The sequence below is a fragment of the Mesocricetus auratus genome, unplaced genomic scaffold (assembly GCF_017639785.1).
Source record: "Mesocricetus auratus isolate SY011 unplaced genomic scaffold, BCM_Maur_2.0 Super-Scaffold_100014, whole genome shotgun sequence".
Taxonomy (NCBI): Eukaryota; Metazoa; Chordata; class Mammalia; order Rodentia; family Cricetidae; genus Mesocricetus; species Mesocricetus auratus.
In genome coordinates, this window is record NW_024429197.1 from 41072258 (window position 1) to 41089207 (window position 16950).

The 16950-nt window shown below is 43.5% G+C and overlaps 1 protein-coding gene across 6 annotated transcripts in view; it reads right to left on the reverse strand.

Annotated features, from left to right (window-relative positions):
• The window catches only part of Patj (PATJ crumbs cell polarity complex component), a 309593-nt gene that overhangs the window by 75713 nt on the left and 216930 nt on the right, over nucleotides 1-16950 (reverse strand). For all 6 annotated transcript variants that reach the window (XM_040757130.1, XM_040757131.1, XM_040757129.1 and 3 more), the window contains 2 exons: nucleotides 10512-10598; nucleotides 1721-1795 (listed from right to left, as the gene is read on the reverse strand). In XM_040757130.1, the coding sequence (XP_040613064.1) occupies nucleotides 1721-1795; nucleotides 10512-10598 (162 nt within the window). The remainder of the gene's footprint in view (nucleotides 1-1720; nucleotides 1796-10511; nucleotides 10599-16950) is intronic.

Here is a 16950-nt window from a genome sequence, read left to right on the forward strand (position 1 = left end):
TCTTGAAGTAAAAAAAGTATTTTTTAAATTTTATTTTATAAGAGTCCACAGCTGAGAGACTTTAAACTTTTAAAGAGATTTTGGAGTTGTCTAGTGACTGGACAAATGTTCTTGTCAAAAGCGATGTGTTTGTGTATCAAGCTAACTAGGGATCAATTGGCTGATTTTTGGTTTTGTTTTGTTGTTTATGTCAACTTGACAAAAGCTAGTCATCTGAGAGGAGGGAAACTCAATTGAGAAACAGACTACGTACAGATCCAGCTGTAGGAAACCCTGTAGGGCATTAGCAATTGACGGGAAAGGGTCCAACTCACTGTGAGTGGGGCAACCCTGGGCAAGTGGTCATAGGTTTATAAGAAAGCAGGCTGAGCAAGCCATGATGAGCAAGCCAGTAAGCAGCATTTCTGCATGGCTTCTGGATCAGCTCCTGTCTCTAGGTTCCTGCACTGCTTGCTTTTGATGATGAACTGTGATATGGAAGTGTAAGCAATATAAACCCTTTCCTCCCCAACGTGCTTTTGGTCATAGTGTTTCATTACAGCAATAGTAACCCTAAGTAGGAAATGTATGCATACTCACGTACAGACACTTACAGGTATATATAGTTAAAATAAAAACAATTCTTAAAGTATAAACTAGTACATAGAAATGAAAACCAGGAATTAAAAGCAAGGAAAAAATTAATAGCAATAAAGATTTGATAGACACAGTTGATAGCTTGCCGGGTGAGGGCATGAAGCCAGACATTCTAGCACTTGAGAGACAGAGGCAGGAGTTCATGGTCAGCCTTGGCTATACTAGTTTGAGGCAAACCTGGGCTACATAAGACCCTGACCCCTTCTCCCCCCAAAACCCAAGCAACCAAGCAACCAAGCAACCAACCAGTTTATAAGCTTTAAGGCCTGGCACATACAAGGTGTTTAACTCTTCCACTCAGTGATGTCTTCAAACCTCTAGTTTTTAAAGAAAAATGAAATTTAAAATGTGAGGAACACTAAAGTTATTGTATCTTTATCAAACTATAAATTCTTCCATCTGAAAATTTTATTCATGGCATTGTGTAAGATAAAGGCACTCTTAAAATTTAACCGAAAAAAAAATTAACTGCAAAAAGATGTCTTAAAAATATTTTTGTGTCACGGCCGGGCGGTGGTGGCGCACGCCTTTAATCCCAGCACTCGGGAGGCAGAGGCAGGCGGTTCTCTGTGAGTTCGAGGCCGGGCTGGACCGATAGCCTCCGAAACAGAGAAACCCTGTCTCTCATAAAAACCAAAAAAAAAAAAATTTTGTGCATATGCATGTGTATATGCTTGTATGTGTGTGTGTATATATGTGTATGTATGTATGTGTGCATATGTACATATATGTACAAGTATATGTGTGTGTGTACTGTGGATTGGGTGTGGAGGTCAAAGGACCACTTTTGGGAGTCAGTTTTCTCTTCACCATGAACTTGGGTCATCAGGTTTGACACCAAGTGCCTTTACCTGCTGAGCCATCTTTTGAACACCTGGTTAGACTACTGGAACAGAATGGTGAAGAAAGGACACTTCTGCATACCTGTGTGATCAGTGACATAACTGTGCATGGACACCAGGTTTTAAGACACCTTAACCTTTGCCAACAGGAAAGGATTTGACATTATAATCATCTCCTTTTCTTGTGGAGTACAGGTCACATGACATACTACCCCAACAGAGGAAATGGCAAACATAATTACCACAGTGTCAGGTGACTCCAATGCCTTCTGCTGCTCTGCCCCCATGTTGTGATCAACCACCTGGGACAGGTCTTCCTGAAATGTAAAAGATACAATCAGTCAGTAACATCGTAGGTCTCTTCCACCTCTGACGGCCCCTGGGCCTTGCTCTATCTCAAAAATGACCCCAGACAGCACATATGTACTCTCCATTTCCCACTGGATGAATCCACACAAGTGAACCCAGGCTAGTCCATTTCTTCTCCATTACACTAGCTTCCCTAGATTTGTGTTTGTGCTGAATTAAACCACTTCCAGGGTTCAACTCCTGACACTAGAGTCCCCACCCCACCTCTAAGATGCCTATTCCAGAGACTAGGAGATACTGTGAGAAAGAAAGTAAGTTAGTCTTCAGACATTTCAACTGAAGTGCTGGCCAGAGTGTGCACATCTGTCTCCACACGCTGTGCTGAGCACTTCATGGCCCCTGCAGCAACACAGGTCCCTCCCTTGGCATAGACACACAGGCTTAGAAAGTGCTCACCTCCCAGCCACTGCACAACAGAGTTCTTAGTGCCTTTACATCTGAGCACAGGGGCATTTGAAGATGCTGAGTTTGCATCTTAGCTCCTGAAACACATGGACACACATTTGGTTGGCACCCAAAGCCTCAGCACAGCATGGGAACTCCTTTAGACACTGTTTCATGCAATGAAGTCACGTGGACCAGCAGATGGCACTTGTGAGGGTTAGCTGTTAAGGCCATATTGGATTCTTCTGGATGAGTTATGATGAGAGGTAGGTCTGGCCTGCGACTCTCAAACCAGGTGGGTTCCTTCTCTTAGTTACCTTTCCACTGTTTTAAAGAGACACCAGGACCAAGGCAACTAACTTCTAGAGCCAAGTTTATTGGGGGCTTTCTTAGAGGGTCTGGGGCTGAGTCCATGACCACCATGGCAGGGAACATGGCAGCAGTGGGAAGGCATGGTGCTGGAGCAGTAGCTGAGATCTAAAGTTTGAGGGGGGAACAGAGACAGACAGACAGACAGACAAAGTGAGGAGAGAGAGAGGAGACAGAAAGTGAGAGGGACATCGAGAGTGCTAACTGAAAATGGTGTATGTTTTTGAAACCTCAAAGCCTACTCTTCATGACACACTTCCTCCAACAAGGCCACACCTCCAAATACTTCCCAAATAGTTCCACCAAATGGGAAGCAAACATTCGAACATTTGAGTCCATGGACACCATTCTCATTCAAATCACCACACTCCTGCTCTGGAACTAGGGAACTAAAGCACCCCATGGGACCAAACAAGAACAGAAGTCTTCAGATTCTAGTGACTCAAGGGAGGAGAGTCAGCTCTGTTCTGGCAGAGACCTAGCCTCAGGAGAGACATTATGCTGGGGTGTAGGCCAGTCTGGATGATGAGCACAGCTGAGACACCCCTGGCACCAACTGTTGCTGTTGCTGAGTTGAGTGATAATTCTGTCCCTGCAGTGACTACAGGTGGCATGAGCAACAACACCTATAGCCTTTAAGTAAATTTCTAATTTTGGCTAAGTAAGGTCATCAAAGACTCCCACGGCACCTGAACTTTTCTTTGAAAGAGAAACTATCCCTAGCCCACTTATTCATGTTTCATAGTTCAGGAACACAGCTCAGTGACAAAGGTCTACCCAAAGGAATTCTTTACATTCCAAAATGAGTTTGCACACTGAAAGATATCAGCCTTCCACACCACTTCAGAATCTTTCATGAAACCACTTCAGAATCTTTCATGAGATCATAATTTCTGTGGAAATCTGTGATCTCTTCTCTCAGCTCAGCTAAACTTAAGGGAAGTGGCAAATCCCAGGGTGACGGTGACAGCTCCAACAACGTAAGAATGAAGATCCTCAACCAGATGTCTGCATCTGAGCTGTCATCAAAACACTAAAAGGAGTAAATGTCTTTCACAGCAAACTGTCCCAGGCTGTTGGAGAATGGACCCCAACTGTCCTTTTAATATTTATAATACCAAGAATATCTGGAGGTGGGATCTGGATGTATGAGAAGGTCAAACTCTGCCTCCTAACTAGCTGGGAGTACCTGTATATGAGCAGTGATCCCTCCTTCAAATCCGTATGTGAGTGTGATATGTACATTCATGAGTGTGTGTGGTATGTGCAAGCCTGAGTATGCACACAGAGATCAGAGGCCAATCTCAGGCTTGTTTGAGACAGGGTCTGTTTGTCACGCATATGCCAGGCTAGCTGGCCTGAGAATCTCTGGGGATTTTCCTTCTCTACTCCCCATGGTTTTTGAACTCAGAACTCCATGCTTGCACAGCAAACACCTTACCCACTGTTTCATATCCCCAGCCCTACTAATTACTTCCTTAAAGTTGTATCCATATCCTATCTGTATCATTTACCTCTCATACTTCAGTTTTATCTATAAGATGGGTTAATAATAGGGTTGATCTCATGTAAAACATGGGTTAATATTAGGACCATTGTTCTAATAGAAGGCATTGTTCTCCCATACAGTATGGATGAGGATGGTGCTTTTTAGGGTACACAGTGAGCACTGCGAACGTTACCTCCCACTACCCTCAGCAGTTCTGGAAGCTCCTGGGTAGACTGAGCCGTGGGCATTATGGTCAGTGATGTGCCAGGACTCAAAGGTCTTTAGTACAACTGGTTTACATCTGTAAGATTCTGTGGATTTACAGTTTCTTTTGAAAGACACCATAGCGGACACAGGTCTTAGCTTTCCAGATTGTTAATATTATACCAGCAAGCAAGGCTTATCCAGGAAGCTAAGTCTCCCTCACAGGCCAGTGCTGAGCAAGCTGCTTTCCAAGAAGCCCAGACACTATAGGCCCCTGGGATGGGCAAGACAGCCTGAGATCTGTGCCCTGTTCCTCGTGTCATTTTAGTCCTTGGCAGGTGACCACTAGGAATTACAGCTGTAGCACTCCTTTCTCCATTCAGAAAAAAAAATGTTGCTAGCAAGTAACTGCTTCCAGGCAAGTGCAAATTCAGCTAAGATTCCTCAGTGGGCCAGTCACTGGGCAGGAGGGGTGGGGTGGGGTGATGTGGGACAGAGGTGAGCAAGAGGTGTGAACCCTTGTTAAAATGTGTCCCCCTTCCATTCTTGCATTCAAGAGGTTGCCTTTCTTGTCGCTCTTCCGTCTCTGTGGTTTTCATTGCCATACAATAGGGAAAGGGATGAATGAAAAAGCCAAAAGGTTTCTCTTGCACGCCCGTGAAGTGAATTTGATTAGAAGTTCACTGTCATTTTTACGACTTACAAAGGGAAATTTATCATCTGAGCAAATCCCAAGTTGTCTCCGAGATGGAGACATAAAGAATAATGAGCTGTGAAAATGCCACATATTTGAATGCACTTGAACTCCACACTGGCAATTTGTACACTCTCGTGAGAGGGGCCAGTGCTGGCTCAGCCAGTTTCCTGTTCTTGCAGAGAATCCCAGACCCTTGCTGTAGATGCCATCTCTGTGGTGGATCTGAAACAGGAGTGAGGACGTGCAGTCACATCTGTTGGAAATGCCAGCCAGGAAGTAAACTCTAACAAACCTACAGTCACTAGAAAATCCCTTAGAATTAAGTTTAAAAGTTGAGTGTCAGTGCCAAGATCAGGGAAGAATAAAGGACGTCAGAAACTAGAAACCACATCATTACCCTGAAAGACAGAGTTCCAACATGACCATGGTATGGTCTCAGCACATTTTCTCCCCTCCGGCTCCCCACAGTCTCAGCCTCCCATGGATCTGGTTTAAACCACAGGTAGCCTTTTCTCCTCTGCTTCTTGTCTGTGTTTATCTGTGTGTAGTGCTCTCTTTAACCCAGGGACGCAACATGAAATGAAGAGGACTTTTCTCACACAGGCTGTGAAACTTTTAAAATGACCCTTGGGGATGCGACACTAGGTGGAAGGCAGAGGACAGAAGTCAGTGCATAAAATGCTTGTGTTTTGGTGTTGACATTCCAGAACCTACATAAAAAGTGGGCAGAGTGGTGCACACCTGCACTCCAGAGCTGGGGAGGCAGGGATAGGTGGATCCCACGGGCGAGCTGACTAGGGAGTCTCAGGGCCAGTGAGAGAATGAATGCCTCAGAAAACAAGGCACATGGTGCCTGAGGAAGAGACTTGAGGTTGATGTCTAGCTTCTGTTCCCTGACATCTGCACCCCCCTCACCACACAAAGTAATATTAGGGTGTAGCACATGCCTCTGGAGCCTTGTAAGCCAGGAATGATTAACAGTGTGAGGCTAGCCATCATGTGTTACTATCAAAAAGGGGACATCTAAAATGAAGAATTTAGACAGGATACAGTGGACATACCCTTCATTAGATGGAGTTGAGGGTGGGTATAATCACAAATACACAATGAAATTCTCAAAGATTTATGAAACTACTTATTTAAAAATTAAAAGCTCCTATATATAAAATGTGGCTTGACCCTCTTAGAAACACTGTGCTGACTGAAGGAAAGATATCTGCTGGGTGGCCAGGCCCCTGACAAAAATGTGAGCTGTTTTGTTGCACTCCTCAATCTGAATTATATCTTACGTGTTTTTACTTCCTAGAGTTAGTTATACTGCAGCTTCTAAGAAAATATGGGCTGACAAATTAGGTCTTTGGCACACTTGGATTTTACCTAGGCAGGATCTGGTATTAATGCTAGAATCTGCTGACTAAGCCACGCTTCAGGCAAGTGCTGTAGAGTTTCATGTAGAGAATCACACTCAGTCCTCACAACAAAGAGGCAGCAAAGAGCCAGGCTTGGGGGAGGAGTCAGAGATGGGCAGTGTGAGCCACTCCAGGTCTTTTCAGACTCAGGCTCTTGACTGGTACCTGACAGTCCTCGCATTTGGAAAGGGAGTCACATCAGGGCATCTTGACACACAGGCACTGTCTAATACAGGAAAAACTGATCTTCCCTGAAGAGTGTTTGCACATCTCACACAGACCAGGCACCTCAAATCAGGGAACAGGGTGCTGCTAAGACCCAGGCAGCCCAGTGGATGGAATCTTAAAGTGGTAAAATGAGCTTCCGTTTGAGCTTTCACACCACAGAAGAGAATGGATATAGATTATAGCAAACACCTTACCATTTTATAAAGGGACTTGGGCATCTAAAGACTTGGTATCTTCAGGGCCTGGAAACTAATTCCCATATAGAGACTAAGAGATAAATATATTGACAGCTTCTTTAAATCTAAATTCAGATGATCCTAGATGAGCCCCTCATTCATATGACCTGTGAGCGCCAAGTACTTTTGGTCCTTAGCTCTATCAAAGTAGAGATCTCCATACAATTGTTGTGATGCAGCCAACATAGGAGTCAGTATCTCTTTACCTTCAGTAGCAGATTCCTAGAAACTAGCACACTCTTGGGAGTCCTGCCAGTGATTAATGAGTGGGGTTCCAGCCCCTCCACACCCCACAGTTCCTGCCATTATCTGCTTTGTTGATTATAGTTTTTCTGCTAACTGCACAGCCATACCTCACTGTGACTGATGTATGAGGCCACATCTCATTGGAGTCCTGATGCGCATTTCTCTAGTGGTAAAAATCTTGAACATCTTTTACATATTTACCCATTATTTGTATATCTTTGGAGAAACATTAGCATTCTTTCCCATTGTTTACCTTAGTTTTCTCTTTATTAATTATTGTGAGCTGGTTTCTTAGAGTTGTTTTGTTATTAGTAACTGTAATAGCATGGAAGATGGCCAAGAAGACAGAAAAGGTAAGTTGGCTTTACAGGAAAACAGAAAAGTGTGGCCAAGACAGGGTTAGAGACACAAAGGCAGCAGCCTACACAGAGGTCAATAATAAGAACGCAATGGACCCCATTTGCTTATACTCCTTCCTTCCCACCTAACTACCAAGCTTCTAAACATGGAAGCCTAGTGTGAGCACCTGTGCATCTCAAGCCCTTTAAAAACCCAGCTAGGCATAGTGATACATGCCTATAGCACCAGCACTGTATGGCTGAGGTAGGAGTATCACCCGTCCAAGGCTAGTCTAGGTACCTAGAAGACCTTTTCTAACCAAGCAACGGACAGAGTCCGAAGTTTTGCTCATCCTTGGGCTCCCTGCACACACACGAGATGATTAATATTTACTGTTTCAGAAAACAGATCCCTGATATTTCTTTCACTCTATGAAAAGTCATCTAGGACTGGAGGGATGGCTCAGCAGTTAAGAGCACTGGCTGTTCTTCCAGAGGATCAGGGTTCAATTCCTAGCATCCACATGACAGCTCACAACTGTCTGTAACTCCTGCTCTAGGCGATCTGACATCTTCACACAGACATACATGTGGGAAAACACCAATGTACATGAGAGGAGTGGAGTGGGGTTACCTATATGATCAACACAGTGCAGAACTGGGCTTGAGGCTTGGCTGTACCCTGCTATGAGATCTCAGAAAAGACTGTCACCCTCTAAGGACAGTCCTCAGCAGTCAAGACCACAAGCATCTTGGGGTTCAACAAGACAGCTGCTGTGAACATGCCTGGCACAGGCTGCCTTTAGAAATGTTTTAGTTTCTTTCATTTTATGAAACATCTGTTTGTCTATGAATAGCTTACTGACCAATGTAAAATGTATTATGTGTAAATTTAATCTCTTTAATTAATTTATTTTATATGCACTTCAAACCAGTCTGAACCCAACCCTTTTATTACTACCCATTAATACTTTAGTAAGAATTACAAAACCAACATCAAAAATAAAAACTCACTAGGGGATTGAGGCCCAGGTATGATGGCTCACATCTGTAATCCCAGCATTTGGAAGGTTGAAGCATGAAGATTATCCCAAGTCTGAGACTAGTAAACACTGAAGCCAAACTCCCCAGGTAATGCAGACCCTGGTTCTACCCTTTACTAGGAATATAATCTGAGGGAATAAAGTTGTGTGCCACCACAACAACAGGCTAAGGCCAAACTCATTTTTTTATGAGACCATTTATATTACATTAGAAAATATGTCCAAATTCAGGCTATCTTTCTTCTCGCAGACCATGGATAGGTTCCACTGGAAATGATGATAGAAATTTTAGAATACTAAAAAACAAGGAAGATGGGAGGGGAAGCAGTAAAGGGGAGACATAACAAGAGTGGGGGATCTAGTTATTTTTGGATGAATTGATATCTAAAAATAAGCCCAGACTCAGACATACATGCAGGCAAAATACACACACACACACACACACACACACACATTCACATTCTCTGTCTCTCTCTCTCTCTCTCTCTCTCTCTCTCTCTCTCTCTCTCTCTCTCTCTCTCTCTCACACACACACACACACACACACATACACACACAAAGCTTTTTAAATGAAGTTCAATACTTCAGGCCTCTTAAGCTGCCCGTGAACCATCTCTTTACTATTGGTGCCTAGGAGCAGAGTGGATGAAGGATGCCTTCTATCTGCAGCCTACAGGAAAGCCTTGTTGGTACTCTCAGACTCTTCAAGAAATAAGAGGATGTCCTTCCTTCCCCCCCTCCTTCTCTCAAAGGTCTTCTGGGGATTGAATTGAGGGCCGCTACAAAAATCATGTTGCTTTAAAATACTTTTCTCTAATGCAGTGGTTCTCAACCTGTGGGTCATGACACCTTTGGGGTTACATATCAGTTATTACCATTATAATTCATAACAGTATCAAAATTACAGTTATAAAGCAGCAACAAAGTAATGTTATGGTTGGGGGTCACCACAACATGAGGAGCATGAGTATTAAAGGATGGCAACATTAGAAAGGTTGAGAATCACTGCTCTAACGTAGCCACAGTGACGTGGTGTCCCAAAGAGTAAGCTAACTGGTATTTAAATGAATGGCCTTCCAGTGCAGACATGCATTGTCTTTTGGAAGAGGAACAGGAGTTCCTGTGTGTTATTATTGCTCCCTTTGGTACTGGGAATCTTGGATCCCAAGGAGGTTTGTCCGACTGCGGTCTGCTACAGTTTCTACTCTTGGTGAAGTAACTTTTCCTTTCTAGCTGAACAAATCAGTTCACTTAGTTGGAGATAAAAATCTAAGCAGTTAAAATACAAGTTTTCCTAAAAGCTGAAAAAAGATAAATAAATAGATGACTTCTCAAACTCCTTCAAGTAAAATAAAACATCAGGCAGATTTAAAATCATCTAAGGGGTAGGTCTACAGATATTTAAAACTCAGAGGGGCAGGGAAACAAGAGCCCAAACCAACCCACATTCCTTTTTAAACAACTTAGTTAACTTTGGAAGCGAATGGCTACAAACCAGAAAGGCACATCATGAAAAAAGGCATGGACACAGAGAGCATTTGCACAAAGCAGCCATTGACCTTTGAAGGAAATAAACTTCTTTAACTGTGTGTCCTTGTTTACAAAGGACTGGTAACCACCCTTACGGATGTACAACACACCAGAGAGGTTGGGTCAAAGCGGACAATTAAACAAGATGCTTGCACATGGTGGGAGAGCCACAACTCCCTCATCTGGGACAACTATGTGTCTTTTTCTAGGAATCAAAGCCATCACCTCCCAGAGTGTTGCTAATGTTCCTTCCGTTCAGACCCTTGAAATGCCCAGGGCTGAACTGCATTGGAAGGAGTGCCTTCAGCTGTAGTCTCAGACAGCACAGATCAAGCATGGTAAGAGGGAGGCTGGGCTGTGAGAACCACTCACTTGCTGAGTGGAAAGCTCTTCCTGTCTCAGAGTTCAAAGCACCAAGAGAGCAGGCAGGCGGTCCTTCCTCTAGGGGTAGTAAGTGCAAGCTCTGAGCCCTCCCAGACTAGGATTCTTACCAGTTTGGGGCTCTCAGTTTCAGGCAGATGTTTAACGTCCACACTGCTGTCTTCCTCACTACTGACAGGTTCAGTGCTACCCAGCTCCTATGGGACAGTAAGATAAAAGCATTAAGATATTACTCTTCATTCACACTGTCTCAGACCACACACACTGCACAGCTATGGGTGTAGTACTCCTAATGTTACGGTGAACGCCATTTCTGCAGAAGCCATCCTGCCATCTGCTTTGTAACAGAAGGCCAGCAGACATTTCTGTGCATCGATTCCTGCTGCCTGTAGTAGTCCTCAGGAAAGCTGGGCCCTTCTCTCTGTTCCAGGCACATGCCTGGCTGTCTCAGGTCAGTCTCTTCTTCTTGTCAACAGTTTGTCAGGAACAGGAACCTGGATGATGAACTTCGTCAGTTCTGGTAACAAGACTAAGAAGGGTATGCTAGAGGCCTGCAGGAAGTTCTTTGTTCATCTTTGGCTCTGTTTTTCTGTGTTTTTTTATTACTTATTTAGATGTTTATGCCTGCACATTCAGTTATAAGCCAATATACACTGAAAAATTATTTCTCCCACAGAATTATAATCATATGTTCCTAAAGTATATGGTTGAACTCATGTAGTCACTAAGACACATGATGTCTTAGGGTTTCTATTGCTGTGAAGAGACACCATGACAATGGCAGTTCTTTATGTTTTTGTTTTGTTTTGTTTTGTTTTTTGGTTTTTGGTTTTTCAAGGCAGGGTTTCTCTGTGGCTTTGGAGGCTGTCCTGAAACTAGCTCTTGTAAACCAGGCTGGTCTCGGATTTACAGAGATCCACCTGCCTCTGCCTCCTGAGTGCTGGGACTAAAGGCGTGTGCACCACCGCCCGGCTACCATGGCAATTCTTATAAAGGAAAACATTTAATTGAAGTAATGGCTTCCAGTTTCAGAGGTGGGGTGCATGACAGTGTGCAGGCTGAACATGGTGCTAGATAAGGAGCTGCTACATGTTGATATGCAGGCAATGGGAAGTAGACTGAGTGTCACATAGAGCAAAGCTTGAGCATATATGAGACCGCAAAGCCCACCTCCACAGTGACACACTTCCTCCAACAAGGTCACACCCACTCCAAGAAAGCCACACCTCCCAATAGTGTCATTCCCTTTGGGGGCCATTTTTTTTCAAATCACTACACGTAACCATTTTATCAATTATGTAATAAAAGAAAAATGAATGAATATTCAAGGATTAAGTTACACAGCTCAAAGGGCATATAGAATATCAGATGCCTGCTCAATTAGTAGAAACAATAACTTCCCGTTTTTTGTAAGGCAGACTGGGGAGAAAAAAGGGGGAAAAATCTTGTCAAATAACAAAGTAAGTTGGTAACTTTTGATAGCCATGGAAGGATAATTTAGATTTTTGAGAGGCTGGTGAGATGCTCATTGGATAAAGGTACTTGCCACCAAGCCTAACAACCTGAGTTAAACCCCCAGCACTCACATGGTGGAAGAAGAGTACTGATTCCCTTTAATTGTCCCCTGACACCTCCCCTACACTAAATAAAGGTAATAAAAACAAATTTTAGATACTCACGAGTAAGGGTTTATTTAGTTTCTATCTAGGTATCTCTATCTTTACTAAGAATCAAACTCTACTTTTGCAAGGCTCAGACAACATTTTACTGGAAAATTTAACAGCCTACTCACATTGATTTTTAGGTTGCTGCAGGTAAGTTGGACCCCAGCGTACAAACATTAAATTAATTCTAAGCCCCTTACCCTTAAGGCCAGATAATTTAAAGTCATGTGCTTCTGTAGCAATGCTAATTTTCTTTTTTAAAAGTCTTTCATTGGGCCAGGCAGTTGTGGTACACACCTTTAATCTTGGCCCTTAGGAGGCAGAGGCAGATAGGTCTTTGAGTTGAGGTCAGCCTGGTCTATACAGTGAGTTCCAGGACAGCTAGGGTTACACAGAGAAACCCTATCTTGAAGAAAAAAAAGCACCTTTCTTTTATTGTTTGACAGTTCCATACATTTATAGAGTATATTTTAGTTATTTTCACCCTTGGTTTCACCACCTCTTCCCTCCTATTAAAATCCTTCAGCTCACCTGACCCCTCCTACTTCTGACTTTTTGTGTGTGACTCACTAAGTTCAGTGAGAGTTTCTTGCTTGAACACAGGTGGGAGTTTCTTGCTTGAACACAGGTGGGAGTTTATTTATTGCAGCAATGGCAACATAGTGACACTCCTTTTTCCATAGACTGTTGTAGACACAAGTTTCTGTCAAGCCCAGTTCTGCAGCCCTTCAGTCCCAAATAAACACACAAAGGCTTATATTAACTATAAACTGTTTGGTCTATTGCTCAGGCTTCCTATTGGCTACCTCTCTCTTAATTACTAACCCATTTCTATTAATATGTGTATCTCCATGTAGTCTTGGCTTACCGGAGAATGCCCAGGCATCTTACCTTCCCAGTAGCTACATGGTGTCTCCCTGACTCTGTATATTACCTTTCTCTATCCCTGTTTGGATTTCCTGTCTGGCTAAATCCTGCCTGCCCATTGGCCAAAACAGCCTTATTCATCAACCAATAAGAGAAACATATATTCACAACACACAAAGGACATCCCCCATCAGACTGTTAACTGTCAAAAGTTCCCCAGATTCATGATTAAATGCTGACTGGCCCAATCCCGTGCAGGTCTGATTCGGGTGACTGTAGGTGCAGTGAGCAATGTAGTGAGTAATTTTCTAAGTGGTGCTTTCCCGCTACTGCACAAAACCAGTACATAAAGACAGTTAACAGTCACCACAGAGCTTGGTAAGAAACAAAAATGATTAATAGTGACGAAAGCCTTTTATATACTGGTGTGAATGTGGATAATACAAACATAAAGAGAGCTGCCAAATAATCAAAGAAGCCCTACAGCACTGGGTGACCAGAGTGTTCGCAGTTCCCGGTATTCTGCATCCATATTACAAACAAAAAAGCATTGTGATAGATATTCTGATGCTATTCTCTCTGGATTTCCTGTATGTGGATAAAATCTTGGCATAAGAATACATTTGAAGACAGAATTCTGTGTAGGAAAGTCACCTAGTGGCACCTAGTACAAGCAGCAGACATATCCTAAACCCTGAGCAGCAGTGTCCACACATTTCATTATTCCACATAGAGTGGTTGTAATTCTGAACACTTACGTCTGGTGACAGGAGGCTTCATTAGAGCTATTCACCTAGCTAGCATGTTACTATGTATGATAAATTAGGCTCCATGTCAAGTTTTACTTCCAAGGCACCAGTGTTGGGCATCAGTCTTATGGAATAAAACAGCTGTTTCAGCAACCAACAGAGTCTTGCAAGTGCAGCTACATTTAAGATTCTCCTCTACAAACCAATGCTGTTTGCATTCAAACCTCCACTCTGCGTTTGCCTTGTGAGTTGTATTTTGTCTTCCTAGCTCATTCTGCTTCTACTGGTGCTGGGGCCAACAAGCAGTACAAGAACCAGGTTCTTCGCGAAACCATCTTCATAGCTTAGTTAATCATGAACCGTCTCAATAGCTTAGCTAGCTGGATGGTGGTATATCCACTGAGTACACGAACTGTCCCTCAAACAGCCAGCATGACTTAGGCCAGCGCCAACAGTCTAGACCACTCCTGGAATGCCTTTATCTCAGACGAATGCCCTTGCTGGGGCAGTGAAAGTGCAGCCTCAGTCAGGACAGCTTCAGAAAGTTTGTACTAGACTTTGGCCATCACGAGCTTTAGAGAGTTGTAGCTGAGTCTCTCCCCTCAACCACTTCCACCTACACCTAAGAGGCAACGCTCAGATTTGGAGCAACCCTAAACTATTTGAATGTGACTTGGGCTGGGATTGGTATAAACACTTTCCTCTGGCTAAGAAGGCATCTACAGCTTACTGGGAAGTGGGAGAAGACTCCCTGCCCTCCAGCTGCCTCGCCTGGTGTTGCAATAGTGAAGAGGCTTTTCTTGGGCCTTTTCTATTTTTAGGAATGTGGGCTGAGTTGGTTACATGAAGAACGGAGCAGTAGAGGCAGCAAAGTGCTTGGTGGGCTCAGCCTGCTTCCTGACTGCTGAAGGAGAGGCACCTGAAGGTCTCAGAGAGCAGCCAGGGCAGAAACAAAGGGAAAGGGAAACAGGATGGGAGGTGAAGCTGGTGGAGGATGAAATAATACTGGATGAGTTCCAGAGGGCTGTCAACCTACATAGTGAGGACCTGCCAACAAGCAAACAATAAAAAGCCTCCAAAGAAACAAGTACTGGGTACAGTCATCACCACAAAGTAAGGTTTCCATGATGGAACATATACATAGTGGGGTTCCATTTGTCTTAGGGTTTCTATTGCCGTGACAACCAAAAGTTACTATGGGAAGGGGAAAGGGTTTGTTTCAGCTTACACGTTCTAATCAAGGTCCATCTCTGAGGCAAGTCAGGGTGGGAACTGACGGCAGGAGCTGATACAGAGGCCATGGAGGAGTGTAGCTTACTGGCCTGTGCCCCATGGCTTGTTCTCGCTTCAATCACTAAGAAAATGCTCTGCAGACTTGCCTACAGGTCAATCTACTGAAGACATTTTCTCAAAGTCCTCTCCTCCAAAAACAACTCTAGCCTGTGCCACTGACATAAAAACTAGCACAATCACCACACATTGATGGTGACACCGGTGTAAAACTACGGTGCCACTAGTCACTTGAATGTGCAACAATACAATTATGTACATGCACATTATTTGATTATACAATAGACAACCACTTACTGATTCGTGTAGCTAATTATACTCTACTTCATATTATTTTATAAAATGTTTCTCTTTAAGACAATGTACTATTCTGCTGGCACTCATGTTTACTGTTTCTCCAGAAACATTCATTAGCATCTCTTTTACATCCTAATTATGTATGCCGGGAATCTCTGAAAGATCCCTGATGCCAACATCTGTGCTTCTTTCATGCCCTTTGTCTGATGCATGTATTCATCCCTGGGAGCAGATGCCTCACTTCAAAGGCCGTGCCCTGGGCTGTACTATATTCACCGTTTACACATTCTCTTCTGTTTCTAGTTGGACATGCCTCCACTGAGGAAGAGGCATGGCCACATGGACTCAGGTGGGGAAAAAAGAGGAATTGAGGATGGTTGGAAATGAGGCACTTACTTTCCAGGCAAGCTAAGGTTTACATAAGAGTGTGTGTGTTAACCCAATGTAAGAACAAAATTGTAAGGTACAGAATGGCTTACACGGCAAGGAGCCCTTAAAACACCCCGTTTGTCAAGAGCTTAAAACATGGCAAACAGTAAGACAGGAAGGAGGCCAGGAGCATGCCTCTAAGGAACAAGGGTCCCTGGTGGCTTGAGAACCATCTGGCTGAAGGGAAGTGGCTGCTGACAGGATGAGTCCATTAATCCAGGGGGCTGGTGCGCCCTTCTCCCATGCTGATCTTTAAACAACATGTTCAATGTGGCTGGCTTAACCAAGCCTGCTCACAACTGTCCAGGAAGACCAAAGTCAGGAAACACAGGAAGTCAGGACCATGGATGAGTGCATGGCAAAGGCATCACCCAAAGATGGTGAAGGGGTATGTGTGTCTTATTAAAGACATCTTTTTTCCACACCTTCCGAAGTTCCAAACTTCTCTTCCTCTGCTGGGCTCACTGGGAATCTCCCAAAGAAGGTGATGATGGTTGTTTGTTTTGCTTTCTCTCATTTTAGTTTAATGTTTTAACTTGGTATAATTAAAACAAAATAAGGCCATAGTGGGCTGGGACTTGGAGCAGAGAAGCTTCCTCTTGCAGAAGATGGGAGCTGTACATTGAGACCCAAAACTGAACAGTGTGCAGAGGGTGAGAGACTTTGCAGCACTCGGTCCTAAATGGGGTGTCTTTATCAAACCCCTTCCCTCAGGGCTCAGGGAAATACGAAGAAAAAGAGGCAGAAAGACTGTAAGAGCCAGAGAGGATGGATGACGCCAAGGAAACAGTGTCTTCCAGACACAACAGGACTGACACACACATGAATTCACAGAGAGTGAGGCAACAGGCAGAGGCCTGCACAGATGCAAGCCAGAAAGACTCCTGGTGCTCAGAGCGGGAAGGAGACATGAGTCCAGAAGCTATCTCCAAGAGACAACCACTTGCAAAAGAAAAATTAGTTTTCTCCAGTGGAGTCTCACTAGGTATATAAACCACACTTGAAGGCAGCACCGCCCCCCAAAGCACAGCAGTAAATGGCAACACAAAATAAACTCAGTGGTATTTTTTTTTAGATTTTTTTTTGTTGCATATTGATTTGAGCATTTTTTTAAATCTCACTGGTCTTTTGCTTGTATATTATGGTTCCTGATTTTCTGTTTTAAGGTTGTTTGTATATATGTACTTCTCTGTGTATGTTTCCTGTGCTTTTTTTTTTCCTATTTTATTCTGGTTTGTTTCGTTTTTATAATT